This window comes from Mirounga angustirostris, unplaced genomic scaffold (genome assembly GCF_029215605.1).
Source record: "Mirounga angustirostris isolate CCGP_5_RB_7025 unplaced genomic scaffold, mMirAng1.0.hap1 SCAF_1, whole genome shotgun sequence".
In the NCBI taxonomy this organism is placed as follows: domain Eukaryota; kingdom Metazoa; phylum Chordata; class Mammalia; order Carnivora; family Phocidae; genus Mirounga; species Mirounga angustirostris.
In genome coordinates, this window is record NW_026991709.1 from 212,785,220 (window position 1) to 212,802,191 (window position 16,972).

General features: G+C 55.9%; 1 protein-coding gene and 1 long non-coding RNA gene across 2 annotated transcripts; one reads left to right on the top strand and one right to left on the bottom strand.

Moving 5' to 3' along the window:
- Positions 1-4,710: 4,710 nt before the first annotated feature.
- Positions 4,711-7,843, top strand: LOC123834870 (uncharacterized). Its single transcript, XR_006788506.3, has 3 exons — positions 4,711-6,411; positions 6,490-6,591; positions 6,835-7,843. It is a non-coding gene; the product is annotated as an uncharacterized LOC123834870 (long non-coding RNA).
- A 118-nt stretch (positions 7,844-7,961) lies between these two features.
- Positions 7,962-16,031, bottom strand: SHD (Src homology 2 domain containing transforming protein D). Its single transcript, XM_045863905.3, has 7 exons — positions 14,948-16,031; positions 13,460-14,430; positions 12,115-12,220; positions 11,848-12,036; positions 10,733-10,856; positions 9,402-9,521; positions 7,962-8,405 (listed from the first exon to the last, which is right to left on the bottom strand). The coding sequence occupies exons 2-7, from the start codon at positions 13,754-13,756 to the stop codon at positions 8,219-8,221; spliced, it is 1,023 nt and encodes a 340-aa protein (XP_045719861.1). The 5' UTR covers positions 13,757-14,430; positions 14,948-16,031; the 3' UTR covers positions 7,962-8,218.
- Positions 16,032-16,972: the final 941 nt, after the last annotated feature.

A 16,972-nucleotide genomic window follows, 5' to 3' on the forward strand; every position in this document is an offset into this window, starting at 1 on the left:
CAGTGGAGCCCTAACCAGGATTAGTTACTAGACGTCTGGCCTGGCTGTCACATCTGCCTCTGTGGTGGGGGGCGGAGATTGTGGCAGGAAGTCTGTCACTTAGGATGGGGAGTTGGGGGGTGGGGCGCCTGCCAGGAGAGGGGGGCCTGGTGGGCCAGGAATGGAGTCCCTGGGCACAGCGCTGGTCCTCCTGGTGCAGTTCTGGGGTGAGTACTTGGGCCCCCCTCCCCTCTGCCCTCCCTCCTGTTGTCCATCACCCCAGCAGCCTGCCCCCTGGCTCCCAGCCCCTGGAACCCAATCTCTGTGCTCTGCTAAATAGGGCCTGTTTCTCTCTGATACTCAGAACCTTACAAGGCTTGAAGGGTTCTAGCAGGATCCTCAGAGTGGGTCCCTAGAGTAAAACTCACACCACGACCTATACACCAGGCTTGCCTGAGCTAGCTCCGTTGCCCTCTGTCATCTCCACCCTCCACAGCTTTCCCTTTCTCATCCTTGTCCGGCCTGCTGGCTTTTTTCTTTCTTTCTTTCTTTCTTTCTTTCTTTCTTTCTTTCTTTCTTTCTTTCTTTCTTTCTTTCTTTCTTTCTTTTTCTTTCTTTCTCCCTTTCCTTCTTTCTTTCTCCCTTTTTCTTTCTTTCTTTCTTTCTTTCTTTCTTTCTTTCTTTCTTTCTTTCTTTCTTCTTTCTTTCTCTTTCTTTCTTCTTTCTTCCTTCCTTCCTTCCTACTTTGCTTCCTTCCTTCCTTCCTTTCTTTCCTTTTTTTCCCAACACACCAAGCTCGATCCCACCTCCAGGGCCCTTGCACCTGCTCTTCCATCCGCCTGAATCTCATCTCTCTAGCATCCGCTGCGATTGCATATCAAAGGCCAGGAACTTGAGCTAAACATACCCCTTCTGGGGGATCTGATAGGCACCTCAGACATCTCAGGGGCCCAAAGCAAACTTTTCTTCTACTCCAGCCTTGCTCCTCTGTCAGGATCCTCCATATTGGCCCAAAGCCACCGCCCTTCACACAGTCCCTGAGGCTAAAACCTTGGGAATCTGCTACCGTCCTTCTTTCCTTTTCTCAATCCATTCGGCTGCTGATCGCTTTTTTCCAGGGTCCAGCCCCCGTTACTATGCTCGTGGACCCTCATCCCCCAGCCACCCCGAACCCCTCTCCCACCCCCACAGTCTGTTCTTAACACAGCACAGGGTGATCTTTTTTTTTTTTTTTTTAAGATTTTATTTATTTGCGAGAGAGAATGAGATAGAGAGAGCATGAGAGGGGGGGAGGGTCAGAGGGAGAAGCAGGGAGCCCGATGCGGGACTCGATCCCGGGACTCCAGGATCATGACCTGAGCCGAAGGCAGTCGCTTAACCAACTGAGCCACCCAGGCGCCCCAGGGTGATCTTTTTAAAACTTTAAATTGGGGGGTGCCTGGGTGGCTCAGTTGGTTGAGCATTGACTCCTGATTTCAGCTCAGGGCATGATCTCATAGGGTTGTGACATCCTGAGATCGGGCTCTGTGCTCAGTGTGGGGGTGGGGTTCTGCTTGAAATTCTCTCTCTCTCTACGCCTCCCCCTGCTTGCATGCTCTCTCTCTCTCTCTCAAATAAATAAAATAAATTAAAAAAAAAAAAAAACTTAAATTGGACCATGTTTTCCCCTGCTCCCCTGGTTTCCTATCACACTTAGATTAAAAAGCAAACTGCTCCCTTTTCCCCACCTCCACCCTGTGGCCTGCAAAGCCTTGTATAAGCCATCTTCTCTCCAATTCCACTTCCTCCCTTTCTCCCCCTCAGTCACTCTTGCCTTTCTTTGCTCTTTGCCTTTCACTCTTGCCTCCTTGCTCTTTCTCCAACATACCAGGCATGGTTGTGCCCAGGACCTTTGCATGGCCTGCTCCCTCTGCCTGGAGTGCTCTTCCTCCATTTTCCTTTCTTCCCACCACTGGCTACTTCTTACCATTTCATCACCTCCTCTGAGAAGCCTTCCCTGACCACCCTCCATAAGTAGATTTTCTCTCATCTCATCCTCCATCAGGATTCTCACTTCATGACGTCCCATGTCTCTCTCTCTCTCTCTCTCCTCCCAGACTGTCAACTCCAGAGTGGGGCAGGAATTTCTGTCTGTCTCCATCACGTCTGTCTGTGTCCGTGGTGTCCAGAACAGGGCTCGGCACACGCAAGGCGATATTTGTGTGCCGAGAGCTGGACTGGTCATAGAATCCTCCCTGAAATCTCCCAAGTGCCGAAAGAAAGTTAAACCCATTTCACAAATGAAGACTTTGAGGGGCTCCTGGGTGGCTCAGATGGTTGGGCATCTGCCTTCAGCTTAGTCATGGTCTCAGGGTCCTGGGATTGAGCTCTGCTCATCAGGGAGAGAGCTCTGCTTCTCCCTCTGTCGTCTGCTCCCCCCCTGCTTGTGCTTTCTCACCTTCTCTGTCAAATAAATAGATAAAATCTTAAAAAAAAAAAAAAAAAAAGACTTTGAGCCTCAGTGAGACGTGATCTTGCAAAGATCATGTAGCCTCAGCCCTGTGGGCTCAGTGGGGGAGTAAGTCACACACACACACACCAGCCTTACTCACTTCTTGTATCCCCTCGTCCTGCAAGGAGCCACAGGCCTGAGAGTGCAGCAGGAGCCCAAGTGGTTGCGGGTGACACGGGGAAGCCAGGTGACCTTGGCCTGCCAGGTGATACAGTCCCAAGCCTGGGAGCGGCTCCGGGTTGGGTGGACCAAGGACGATGTCTCCTTGTGTGAGCCGCACATCACCAACGGCAGCCTCAGCCTGGGGGTCTGCGGGCCCCGGAGGCTGCTTTCCTGGAAGGCGCCTGGCAACCTCACCCTGCAGCTGGACCACGTGAGCCTCAACGACAGTGGGGACTACGTGTGCTGGGTGGCCGTGGAGATTCCTAAGTTGGAGGTGAAGCAGGGCAATGGCACGCAGCTCCTGGTGGAGAAAGGTATGGGAGCAAGAGGAGGGAAGAAGTGGGCTCTTGGAACTTATAGGATCTCAAAACTCTAGAATCTCAAATTCCGTCCTAGGAACATAAACTCTAAATTCTTCCAATGGGAGTCTTAGAAACAGAGATCCTGCAAAGTCAGGAACATCAAAATCTAGACTTGCAGAACCAAAGACATGCTGGAACTTATAATTCTAGATGAGGACTCAGCAAACATTCTGTAAAGGCCCACAGAGTAAATATTTTCTAATTTGTGTTCTACGTTGCAACGACTCCACTCTGCCATTATAGTGTGAAATCCTCCATAGACTGGACAGGCGTGAATGGGTGGGGCTAGGTTCCAATAAAACTTTATTTAAAAAAACAGGTAGTGGGCCTAATTGGATCCACAGGCTAAAGTTTGCTGAGACTTCTTCCTGAATACTGCAATCATGAAGACTCTTGAATACATGTAATTCTGGAATTTTGACTAAACACAATCCCAGAATCTTTTTTTAAAAAATGTATTATTAAAGTATCTCCGACATACAGAAAAAACGCATATTGTAAGTGGCCGGCTTAGTGGATGCTTTTGTCCATTTGGGCTGCTATAACAAAATACTGCAGACTGGGGTGGTTTGTAGACAGCAGAAACTTATTTCTCATAGTTCCGGAGGCTGGAAGTCCAAGGTCAGGGCCCCAGCATGGTCTTGTTCTGGTGAGGATCCTCACCCTGCTTGGTAGTTGGCACCCTTCACTTGGAGGAAGAGGCAGTGATGTCTCTTTTATAAGAACACATATCCCATTCGTGAGGGCTCAGGACCTAATCACCTTCTGAGGTCCCATCTCCTCCTTCCATCACCTCCAGGGGTTAGGACTCCACGTAGGAATTGCAGGGGACACATTCAGACCACAGCCTGAGCCCACCCCTTGTACCACCACGCAGCTCAAGAAACAAGACTTCCTGCCTCCCGGATCCCTTCCCCCCACCCATGCACACACGCATCATCCTGACTTCTGGCTGCATAGACTTATTTGGCCTGGCTTTGTGTGCTACTTAAGGGAAATCATAGAGTGCATTCTCTTCTGTGCCTGGCTTTTTTCATTCAACATTGAATCCCCCACTCGGCCAGAAGGTACGTCCATCTTGGTCATGCCGCAGCGGGATGCTCTTTCTCTTTGCTGTAGACCCACCACCATCCATCAATCCAATTTCCTATGGATGGGCATTTCGGCAGCTCCTAGTTGTTGGCAATCACGAATAAAGGTGCTGTGAACAAATTACAACTGGTCTTTGGCCAACACATTTCTGTTGTGCCTCAGGCAATTCTAGGATCTCAAACCACAAAACAGAATCTTGCAGTTCTAGAATCCTAGAGGCAGAGAAGTCTAGGCTCTTAGAACTACAGCATTCTCAATGGGGAATCTTGCTCCTAAGGAGGCAAGAATTGGTTCTTGGGGAGCAACAAAGATTTTATTTTTTTATGTATAAAGCATAGATGTATGGGCAGTACATAGATTCACACTGTATCTGTGGTACTAAAATGTCATGGGGAAACAAAGTAAGATTTTAAAAGTCTCTTTGGGGGTGATAATGAAAAAGGGTTGAGAAACTGACGTAAAGGAATAGATGATTCTAGAATCTTAGAATTGCAGTATCTTAAATATTTTAAACAGGCTTTTAGAATTTTTCAGTCTCAGAGTCTGTTAGGACAGATAATTCTAGAATCCACATTGAAAGCCATTGATTCTCAAGGCTAGAAGGAATTTCCCAGTTCAGCTAAGCCAGCTGCCTCCATTTGGAGATGAGAAAGCGGAGGCCCAGAGAAGGCCTAGACGTGTCCAGCCACATACATGAGCCAGGGATGCAGCCAGCTTTCTCAAAAGCCCAGGTCATACACTCCCTCTACTCTGCATGACAACCCACTTTGGCCAAACGCTGCATAGGGCCTGGAGACTCCAGCAGACCCAGAGGGGGCTCGTGCTCTCTCAGTGGTTCCTGAGGGCCTCGGGCACATGCCTGGACCCATGAGGCAGGATGGAGCACCTCCCCAGTTCCTGGCCCAAAGAGATGCCCGTTCCTCTCCTGTTGGCAGGACCCTCCCACCGCCTGCCTCTAGGGCCATGCCTTATGGCTGTCGTGACTGCCCCCACCTTCTAGTAATGAGAGGGCCAATTACCAATTAGCAGAATCTGGATTGCAGAGGCACCAGGCTGTGCCTTGTCGGCATCTGCAGGGATGCGGCCGGTCTGCCTCCAGCCACACACAGCTGGCTCTCCACTCCCCCCAACAGCGCTTGGTAGCCCCCAGGGACCAAAGCCAACTTTTTTTTTTTTAGATCCTATTTATTTATTCATGAGACACACACACACACAGAGGCGAAGGCAGAGGGAGAAGCAGGCTCCCCGCGGAGCAGGGAGCCCGACATAAGGGCTCGAGCCCAGGACCCTGGGATCACGATCTACGGACTAAGGCAGACGCTTAACCGACTGAGCCCCCCAGGTGCCCCCCGACGCCAACTTTAAAACATACAAGGCGAAGAGGTCAGGAGCACTGGGCCTCATCTTAGTCACACCAGGAGCCTTTGGCTGGAGTTTATATCAACTATACAGACCTGGGAACATGTCCCCACTCTGCTGTTCACTTGCTGTGTGACCTTGGGCAAGTAACTTGACCCCTCTGTGCCTGTTTCCTTAGCCATGGGTTAGGTGAATTTGAAGTTAATTATATCCAAAGAGTTTATTACAGGGTCTGGAACATGACAAGTCCTCAGTAAACCTAAGTGATTATTTATGTCTGTTAGGCTGATTACTCAGCAAGACTCAAAAGGTCAGGACAGGATAAGCTTTTTCTTCCTTTCCTTTCTTTTTCTTTTTTCTTTCTTTTCTTTTTTCCTGAAACAGAAAAGGAAAGGGGAGCTGAGGTGAGCAACACCTTTGTTCAAAGCAAGGCACTGTTGCTGCCTGGGTGCATGACCCCAGGCAAGTGACTCAGGCTGAGACTGTTTCCTTGTACGTAAAATGCGCTTGATGGCAGAGTTGAGCTCAAAATACAGGAGCCGTAAAGATGGTGGATCCCATGACCAGGATCGTGGAGCTCACGGTGGGAATGATGGAGCTCATGATGTCAGTGATGGGGCTTATGGGGACGAGAGGGCTTGTGATGGGAGTGGTGGAGTCTATTGTGGGGGTGATGGGGTTCATGGCAAGGATGGTGGAGCTCATGATGAAAAAAATGCATTCGGCGATTACTTTACAATAACCGAGCAAGGCAGAAATGGGCCGCCTCGTTTTTCAGAAGAGGAAACGGGTCCGGAGGGACACCTGCCCGGACTCCCGCAGCAAGGCAGGGGCGGAAGGCTGACGTCCCACTGGGATGGGGGGAGCTCTGAACGGTGGAGGCTGGACTCGAAGGGGGGCGCCCCCGAGACACAGGTTTCCTCTCTGCAGATGGCCAGCCCACGAACCAGACCCCGGTCGACTCAGGTGAGCCCCGGCCGCGAGCCCCGCCTCCAGCCCCCGCGCCCCGCCCCCCGTCTGACCGCCCCGCACTCCCCTCCCCAGGACTCCTGGTGGCGCCGCTAGTGGCAGGCGGCGTGGCCGTGGCCGCCTTCGCGCTGAGCGCCTGGGTCTGGGGCCGCCGTCGCAGCCGGCGCGAGGACTCAGGTAACCGCGCAGGTGGCGGGAGGGCGGCAGACGGTCCCGCCGGCGCCCCTGCCCCGCGTGGCGGAGGCGGGAACTGCAGCCGCTTGACCCGGACGCCGAGCGCGCCCCATCGGCCCCTTCTGGAAGGAGGGCGGGTGGGGCTGCGCCCGGTGGGCGAGAGCAGAGGTAGGCGGGAGAAAGCCAGGCTGTGTCGTGTGATTTTCCCCTCTTAGTCTGTGTCATCCCTCCCTCCCACCTTTGCAGGGCATCCTCTCTACGGGAACGTCCTTTACCAGCCCCGGAGCGCCCCAAAGAAGACTAAGGCGTGGCGTGTGGAGGGGCAGGTGCTGGACATCCCCAGGGAGGACCAGAAGAGTCAGAGCTTCTATTCCATCTCTTTGCCCCAGCCTCCCAGCCCCCAGCAGCGCCTGGCCCAGAAGCCTTGCCCCAGGCCCAGCCCCAGCCCCAGCCCCAGGTCGAGTCACCCCACATCTACCGTCGGCGTCTCTCCTGACCCACGCCCCTCTGGGCAGCAGTGGCCAAGAGGGCTCCTTGAGGTGGGGAGAGGACTCGAAACCCCAGAAGAGATCCCCTCCCACCAATGGCCACGTGAAGATGTGATTGATTTCCCAAAGAGTCAGGGAGTCCAACGGCCCAGCCCAAGACCCCGTCCTCATTACTATAAGGCCGGATTCCTCCCTCACCCGCAGGGCGCTCAATAAAGGCTTATAAAGGAGAGCCAGATTTTGTGAGTTGGGGGGTGTTAAAGATATCTGAGGGGTTGTCTGGGGGTTCCTGAGCCCCAGGATGGCTGGGGGACAGTCCACTGTGGTGAGGGGGCTCTGTGATGACTGGCCACCTCCCTCCTCTTATCTTTGGAGAGTCATGTCCAATTAGCAGAGAAGTGATGCCCCCGACCTCCACACAGCACCTTGAGCTGGAAGCACCCCCCTCCCTGGGTCGTTGTGGAGATGAAGAGTGACGGGGGACATCGGGGCTCCCTGGAACTCATCAGCCCCCCAGGTCTCCTGCCCGACTGTCACCTTGAAGTGACACCAGCTGGGATCAGCTCCCCTCCCCCACTTCTGCTGTTTCCATGGGGACAGATGTCCTTTCAGCAGCAGGCCTCGGCTGCCTGCCCAGGTGCAAGGGAGGGGCTGCGTGGGGGCAGGGCCGGCCTGAGAGCCTCCCCCCTCGGTTTCTCCATCTTTGTATCTGTCTGTGTCAGCTGTGTCCGGGTTTTCCTCTGACCTCATACGCTCTCTCCCTGCCTGCCCCCAGCTCTCTTACTTGTGTTCCCCAACCCCCCCCCCGCCGCCCCCATGAGCAATTCAGGCTTCACCCCCAGCTGGGGATGCCATTCCCCCCTAAGGGTCTAAGGGTCACTCATCCTCTCCTTTCCCTGGAGTTGGGATCCCCGCCTCCCAGAAAGGACACTTGAAATACACAATAACTTATTTATTTTCCAGGCCAGGGGAGTGCTTGGAGACACAATTCTGGTCCCTAGCACCCAAGAGAGGGCCAAGAAGGTAGCTCTGATGAAGACCAAGGACCTGGAGGGGTGGCGAGTCTCTGGAAAGACTTGGAGCGTTTGCAGCCAGTGATTCTGGGCCCACCCGGTGCAGGGCAGGGGCTGAAGGTGCTGGGGTCAGGGGGTCTGCATGACCACCGGGTACAGCAGGGCCAGATGCTCAGCGCCCTGCACAGGCAGCGGCCGGGAGCTGTAATGGAGGACCAGCTTTGGCACGCTGGCGAAGGGGCCGCTGTGCTGACCCAGCACGAACTGGTTCTCTCGGGTCCGTGCGAACTTCAGGTGCAGGAAGCTCTGGCTGCTCCTGGGGGACAGGCGTCAGAGTGCCTTGAGCACCCCAGACCTGCTCATGCTCTCCGACCCTAAGGCCCCCCCGCCGTGGCCCCCAGAAGCTGGTGGCTGGCATTCCCAAATATTTCTGCTAAACGGCCACTTGGGTGCCAAGCTCTGGGCTTGTTCCCCATTGGCAGGGATGCCTTGCCCGCCTGTCCGCTCTAAAGGCTGGGGTCCCTTTCCTTGCTTACATCTCTGGTGAGTTGAATGACATTGAACCTGGGAATGATCTTATCATCATTAATATGAATAAAACACTTCCTGTTGCCGAGACACTAGGCTCAACAATTCCTCTGTGTGTGTGTTTGTGTGTGATTTAATCATGGCAAATTACCATGAAGTAGGTGCTGTTTGTATCTTCATTTCATAGATGAGAAAAGCAAGGCCCAGAGAGGTTGAGGAATTTAGCTAAGGTAACACAGCTATAAAGTGGCAGAGGCAGGATTCAAAGCAATTCTCCAAGCCCTCTTCAATCTTGCCCTTTCAGGAATCTCACAATCAGATGCCCAGTCGAATTTTGGAGCTTGTTATAATCAGACACATTTAGAATCTTAGGCAGAGAAGTACGTACAATCAGGATCTCAAACTCAAATGCCTACAGGGCCACTCAGAGATTCTGGCCCCGAGAGACACTTCAACTTTTGGACTGCAGGAGTTTAAAGGAAATAATCTAGTTCCCCACCTCACCCACAACCTAGATCTACTGGATGGCTTCCACTCCGCCTTCTTGCATACCTCCGGTGACAGGGGGCTCACTCTTAGTTGGAACCCTGCCTGTGGCCTCCGTGGAAGCCACACCCTCTGGCCCACTGGTCCCAGAAGTCCCCTCCACGGTTCTGAAAGCTTTGCTGGGCAGCCATGGAAGCCCCGCCCGCTCGCGCCACCTTCTGCTCCCACCGAATTAACCCGAAAGCACGAGGCAGGTAGTCCTGTGAGCCTCGGTCCCTTCAGGGGGCTGGGGCCTCACCTGAGGGATAGGGAGCAGTCTTGGGGACTGGTCTCGCTGAGCCGCACGAGGTAGCTGCCTGCCTTGCAGAGAGACAGGAGGTTCTCGGCATCTGCCCGGCTCAGTGGGCCATGAAACCACCTAGAGGGTGGGGGCAGATGTCTCATAAAGGGCAATCCCCCTGCAAACACCCCCTGGGGGCTGGTGCAGGCACAGCCCTTTCCAGGACTTGTGAGCTCCAGGCAAACAAGTGAGAACAAGTCCCCTGGGTTTCTCAAGGGGAGCCCAGTTTTCAGGCAGACACGGTTTTTCCCTGCAAGGCAGCTGAGCCCAGGTCCACGTGGAGCTGCTCCCTCCAGTTCAATAGATACAGCTGACCTTGATCTTTACAGTCTCCCTAGGTTAGGTCCCCAGGGTCCTGTTTCCCCTTCCCTAATCCCTCAAGTTGAATCACTTGCATCTGGCTTTCTAGAGATTTGCCACAACCCGTATCCCCACCCACCTGTTCCATCCTTTACTTAATATTTGTACTGAATGGACTCCGAGAGAGGTTAGCATTTGCGAGCAAGGTCTCACACACACAGGAGCGCCAAACAGACTTCGCGGGTTTTGTATTGAAAGAAAACTGAACAGAGAAGAAACGTCTCCCCCTGTACTTCAGCGTTCATCAGTCAGTTCTGTATGGCCCACCTAATGGGTTTGGGAATAACTGTGATAAACACACCACGGTATCTTTTGGACTGGAGGGGTTTAAAGGAAATATCTAGCTCCCCACCTCATTGGGCTGGGCTCATTGGGCTTTTAGGGAGTTCCTGGAGGAACTGCTAGGCTGGAGAGACACAGAGAAGGCCCAGACCCTCCCAGCTGGTGCACCTCACTCCAGCCCAAAGTTGGGACCCCCTCAAAACCCTGCTCCTCTTAGTTCCATCCCCAGATCCCCTGGGGATGGGGATGATTTCTCTTTACCCTCAGGCTCATGAGCGTCATCCAATTAAACGGAGAACATCCCCTTTTACTCTGAGCTGGGCACCATCTTGGGGGTTTTGAGACCTAGGTTCAGAGAGGTTAAGTGACTTGCCCAAAGCTACACAGCCAAGAGATGCAGAGCAGAGATTAGAACCCAGAATCTGATGCCAGAGGAATGAGACACCATGTGATTCTGCTTTGTACCTAGGCTAGGTGTCTGACACAGGCAGGCTCTGGCGCCCAATGAAGATAGTGGAAGAAAGGAATGAAGTGAATGAATGAGTCATACTTCCCCCAGCCCCCCAGTCCGAGGAGTGGAATCTGCAGCTGGTACGGGACGGAGAGGGATTCAACCCGGCTCCTCCAACGTCAGCTTCCCCACTCACGGCTGTTTCTCCAGGGGCAGGGCCGGGTCCACGCGCTCTGCGGGCTGGGGGCTTCTGGATGGGGGTCTCCGGAGCTCTTTGGCTGAGCCTGGGGTCCTTTCCCACTCAGGACTGTCAAACTGCACTGGGGGGGAGGGTTAGAGAGGAAAGGGTTAAGTCCAACCCACCAGGGAGGGGCGGGGCCGGGGTAAGCCAATGCACTCTCAGTAGGAAGGCGGTGCCAGTTTGGGCAACCTATCAGAATCCAGGATAGGAGGGGCTGGGTTTAAGGGCTGGGTAGGATTGGTCCAGGAGCAACCGATCAGCCTTCAGAAGAAAGGGGTGTGGTCACTCCTAAGTGTGGTGGCTGGCGAGGGCCGGCCAGTTCCACGAGGGACGAGGGATGCCTTAGAGGGATGGGTTGGTCGTTCTGCAGATTCTGGCCAAGCCCTAGAGCTAGACCCCCCCGCCCCAGGTGTGGACAGGTAGAGTGAGGCACTGAACCCCAGTGTCCCTCCCAGTCGTACAACTTCTGGGGCCAAGCTGGGTTCGCACAACACTTCCTGGTCCAAGTTATTTTATTCTTAAAGCTGACCGTAGTACTGTTACCCTTTTACAGAAGAGGAAACTGAGGCCACAGACTTGTCCATGCTTCCCCAACTCAGGACTTGACCCCAAGCCCACCTAATGATAGTTACTAAGAAATGCTACCCTGTCCCCCCACAGCTCCGTGTGAGCACTTTCTAGCACCCAGTTTACATGCTCCCTGTTCTGTAGCTGCTATAAGGATCCCCATTTGATGGGTAAGGGAACTGAGACTAAAAGATAAAGCACCTTTCCCAAGTAAGTGACACAAATCCAGGTCTACCTGATGCCAAAACCCATCCCTATATTACAGTGAGCACTACAGGTGCCCTAAGGAGTTTCTCTCCTCAAGGAAGATACAAGTTCTCCTAGGAAGATAAATTTACAATTATCAGCCATTCACACTTTAGTGAGAATGAATAAACTACCAGAGTGGCAGGTGATTAGGGTCTATTTTATAAGTTGAATCAGAGGATATGACCAGAGCAGGAAACTGAAGGACATGGACATTCAGGGCCTGGGGAGGGTCAAGGCCTGGGTCGGAAGGGCACCTGCAAACGCCTTGGAGATGTGGTCTTTCTTCCACTCCCAGGGCTGGTCATACTCATCCGCAGGCCGCTCATCTTCCTGAGGCAGCCGGCTCTGGCGAGGTCTCCTCCCAGAAGGGGCCCCATCTCCTGGCTCTTGGTCCTGCTCCTCATAGGGAGTGTCATACAGCTGCACCCCCTTGCATGGCAGTTCTGGGGGGCCAAGAACACTGGTCAGCTCCCACACCCACCAGGGACCCAGTCCCTTTCCCGAAAGCCCTGCTCACTCACCGCTCACAGCTCGCTGGGCATCATAGGGCTCCATGTAACCATCATCTGAAGGTGGTGGGTGAGGCTGGGCATCAAAGGGGTCGGAATACTCCGTGTCGAGTTCCAACTGGAGAGAGAAGTAGAGAAGTAAAGGAGTGGCAAAGGCTGGGGTGGGGGGGACCAAGCCCAGCCATAGACACCCCCTCCTGGGTGATGGTGCACCTCTCTGGGTCGTGTAATTCTTCCCCTCCACGAAGCTCATTGTCCCGGGGTAGGGAGTCCTCTCTCCCACCCACCAGGGTTTGCATTCGGATGCCAGCTTCCCCGCCTCTCTGCCTCCCTGACGCACAGCCCCACCTCCCTCCTTCAATAATTTTAATGTCAGGGTGCCTGGGGGCTCAGTAGGTTAAGCATCTGCTTTTGGCTCAGGTCATGATCCCAGGGTCCTGGGATTGAGCCCCATGTTGGGCTCCCTGCTCGGTGGGGAGCCTGCTTCTGCCTCTCCCTCTGCCTCTCTCCCGCACACCGCTTGTCCGCGCGCTCTCTATTTCAAACAAATAAATAAAATCTTTAAAAAAATAAAAAATAATTGTAATGTCTATCAGCGGCCAGCGCTGTTCTAAATACTTCACATGTTTCCTTGTAATCCCAACACCCAGTAAGTACATTAGCCCCATTCTACAGATCAGGAAACCAAGGCACAGAGAGGATAAGTGTCTTGCTAAGGGTCACCCAGCTGGTAAGAGGCAGGGTTTCATCCCAGGTGGTCGGCTTCCGGAGTCCCTGCCTCCTCCTTCCTTCCTTTGTGCTCTTAATCACTGCCCAACACAGCCTCCTCAAATCCTTCTCTGTCTCCACGGAGGGTTTGGGGTCGACTCCCTGATCCTCTGGCAAAAATACTGGAAAAAGCATGGGCATTGGAGGCAGATCTGGGTCAAGTTCTAACAAGCTAGGGCCATTGTGACCTTTGGCCAGTTGCTCCTCTTCCGTGAGCCTTGGTTTCCACTTCTGTGAAATGGGAATCGTGACAGAGGAGGGGCACAGTGGTGGGGGTTCCAAGGCTTGCTAGGGGAGTGACTCACTCAGATCTGTTTGGGGAAGCTGAGGGGAGGGGACTAGAGGTGGGGAACAGGGAGCAGGGGACAGGGGGACAAAGCAGGGCCAGAGAGATAGTGGGACAACCAGTGCTGAGCCCTGGAAAGGGACAGAAATCAGACTCCACTAAGCAGGTGGGGGTTTGGGGAGTGTCTGGCTGGTGCCCCCGCCTGCCCCATAAAACAAGGTTCCCCCACATCCAGGGAGCCCAGCCTGGCCCGCCCCACCCAGTCTCCTGGGGCCACCCAGAGTCTGGGACTTAGCCACCCACCTCTTCCCCGGGGCTGCCCAGCAAGACCTTGGCTCTGGCCATGGCCGCTGCCTCCACCTTGATAAGCCGGTGCTTGGGAGAGTCATACTTGGCGCCTCCGAGGCCCTTGGAGTCCCCGGGGCCGGCGGGGTCGGGCTCCAGGCGGCTGTCTGAGTCCTCATAGGGGTCCTCGAAGTCCAGATTCTTCTGCTCGCGGTAGGCCCTCAGGATGTCGCTCTCCGTGTAGTCGGGGGTGGGCGGCGGCGGAGGGGGCCTCCGACCGCCAAAGCTCAGGTAGTCCCGCAGCCACTTGGCCATCTGTGCGTGTGTCGTGCCAAACCTGGCCACTGTCAGAGGGGGACCCACATGCCCCCTTCCCGGGCCCCTTTCTCCGCAGAGTCCCCAGGGAGAAGGAGGGGGGGGCAGGAGGGAGGGGGAGGAGGAGAGAGAGGAGGAAGGGAGAGGAGAAAGATCAGGTGTGTCCCTTGGCTGGGCTCAGAAGGCAGTGAGAAGAGGAGAGAAGAAGGAGACGGAGGGAGGAAGAGGAGGAAGGAGAGCAAAAGTCCACCTTAGCCCGGCTCCTCAAGGACGGCGGGGGAAGGGGGCGCCCCGCAGGGCCCTGAACCCCGAGCGCCGGGTGGCCGGGCCAGGGCGAGGGGCATCCGCGGAAGCGCGCGGAGTTTCCGCGGGAAGCGCGGTCCCCGTGCGCGGCTCTGCCGCCCGCCGCCTCCGGGAAGCTCCGGGATTCCCTTCTGCGGCCGGGAGTCGGGGAAAGCGCCGCCCGCGGGGGCCCCCAACCCCGGCTCAGCCCGGACGCCTGGGTCCTCAGCGCAGCGGGCCGGCTCCCCCGGGGCGCGGGCGCCGCGCGCAAAGTTGGGCCGCGGGGACGGTGACCTCCGCGCGGCGCCTCCTTTGTTGCGCTCCTCTCCGCTCCGGGGGGAACCCGGGTCCCGCGGCCCCCGGCCCGGCCGCCTCGATCCGGCCCCAGCCACCTGCACAAAGGGAAATAAAACCTCCTGCAATCCCCCTTCACGCTTTCGGAGAGACTTTCCCCGCCGCGGCCGGGAGGTGGGACTTTGGGGGGGGCGCGCAGGCGGACGCCCCAGCCCCTACCGGCCCCCGGCCGCGTCCCGGGCTGCGACGTCAAGGCTTCCCCGCCTCCCCCTCCGCGGCTTCCCCCGCCCCCTCCGCTCCCCCTGCACCCCCCTCGGAGGTGCCTGAGACCTTCAGCTGCTCTGGGAAGGGCAGGGAGGGGAGGCGCTGCCCGCCGAGGGAGGGGGGTGCGGGGCGGGAGGCGCGGGGCCGAGGCCGCGGCAGCTGGACACTGACCCGGAGGAGCGCGGCTGGCAGGAGCGAGCGAGGAGCGCGGGGGGTGGGAGCGGACAGGGCCGGCCTTGCTCAGGAGAGCGAGAGGTGCAGAGGCGGGGAGCAGCGGGGAGAGCGAGGCGAGGTGGAAATTGGCTGGGGAATGGGGGTCTGGATGCGACCGCGAGAGGGGGTGAAACTGACCAGCAGATGGGGTGAGAGCGACCACTGTTGAGGGTTGAAATTGAACCAGTCTCTGGCGGCGCAACTGACCAGCAGATCGTTCCAGAGGTCACTGGCTAAAATTGATGTTGATGCAGCTGAAGGAAGCGGGGAGGCAACGGGAGGGAGGGAGGTCTGGCGTCCCCTTCCCAAGAGGACTCTTCTCTGCAATCCCGCCCCGCCCAGGGGACTAATTGCAGCATGGGGGAAGGGGGCTGGGGCAGCTGGCCTTGGGAAGGGAGATGGTATCAGTGCCCGGCGCGTCCTCAGCATCTGTCCCTTTGTGGCTTCTGGGGGTGGAGTCAAGGAGGGGGGACAGAAATGAGAGGGGTCTCGCCTGGCCAGGCTGCCTGTTGGCGCTGAAGCTGTCTGGGGGCGAGGACACTAAGAGGTTTGGGGTAAGGGAAGCAAAGAGGTGTGCTGGCCAATTCCAGAGCAAACACGGTTTTTCTTTCATCCTAAGGGGGCTTGTTCAGCTCCCCCTAATACTGAAGTAAGAGAGGGGTGATCGGGAAGAATGGGGCTGCAGATTCCCTTCTCCCAGTGCCCCACCCCCCCGACCCCAGGGTGGGCTTGTGCCTGTGGCTTGGAGGGGAGGGAAACCCAGACGGAAGTCAGAGCTGATACTGGTGGGAAAATGCCCCTGGGGAAGAACAGTGGGTCGGGGCCATGTCTATGCTGTCTGTGCCTTGCTTTCCTGGTTTCTAACAGGAAACCCCCAGAGAGCTCAAGGAAGGATCGCCAGAAGGGAGTTATTTTTTCCCATAGGGAAACTGAGGCACAGAGACGGGGAGGACTTGCTCAGAGCCACCCCACAGCTCACGTCTGCCTGCACGTCCCGATGTGGCCTGGCTGGGGTGGCACTGGAGACCCACTAGAGTGTCTTCATGGGATCAGCGTTTCTCCGCCTCTGCCCCACTGTTAGCCCCATTTTCCAGGCGACGACACTGAGGTCCAGAGCTGAGCAGACAAAGCCCCTCACCGCAGCAGGGGCTTCCATATGTCCTCTCCCCAGCTTTGGCCGTGTCGCCCACATGAACCTGTTGAACTCGGTCCTCCTCCTGCAGTGCCTCCATGCCCCCCCCACCCCACCCCCTCTGATCAGCGACAAGACAGCGTCCCTGGGGACTGCTGGGGAGCACGGCAGGTAATTGTCCTGTTTTCTGTCAGCCCCAAGGCAATTCCCGGCTCAGGGATGAGCTGTTGACAGATCTCATCAAATCTGAGCCCTCTCCCTGGCGGATAAATACGAGACGTCTGAGGTATAAATATTTCAAAGGGGCCTTCTAATTACAGGGTGTGTCAGGAATAGCAATTAGAGGCCCCGGAGGCAGAATCAAACGGCGTTTGACTTTCCTGCGCTTCTGAGCTGGCTTCTCCTGGGGCTGCCCGCCTCCCCCCCCCCCCCCCCCCGCCCTAAGAAGAGGAGCCGTCAAAGGGTTCCGGGAGGAGAGAGGAGCGGGAGATGATGGATAAGGAGAGTCAGGCTGGGGGGCTGGCGACCTTGCGGTGTGCCCTTGAACCTCAGGAACTTGGGTTTCTGCGTGTTGATGGGCAGCGGGGGGGGGGGGGCACTGCGCAGACGAAGGCGAGCAGGTGGGGTGGTCTAGGGGTCCTAGGCTGAGGCTTCCTCCCTCCCCCCAACCCCCGTGGTTCGAGAGGCAGTGTATCAGGGCCATCTCCTGGGTGCAGCTCAGTTTCCGGAATCCCAGCTCTCCTGACCTTGGGTGGTGACCCGGGCTGTTTTCCCATCTCTGAGATGGGAGAAGAACAGCTAACCTCCACTGAGCGCTTCTGGGCGCTGTTCGGAGCATCTTTTGTTGTTGTTTTGTTTTTTGAGATACAATTCACATGCCCAACAATTTACCCACTTGAAGTGTGCATTTCAGTTTGAGAATGTTCACAAGATCATGCAACCATCACCACTCATTTCAGAACATTCTCATCACCCCAACAAGAAACCCCATCCCTATGGGCACTCTCTATTCTCCCCACTTCTCCCGCACC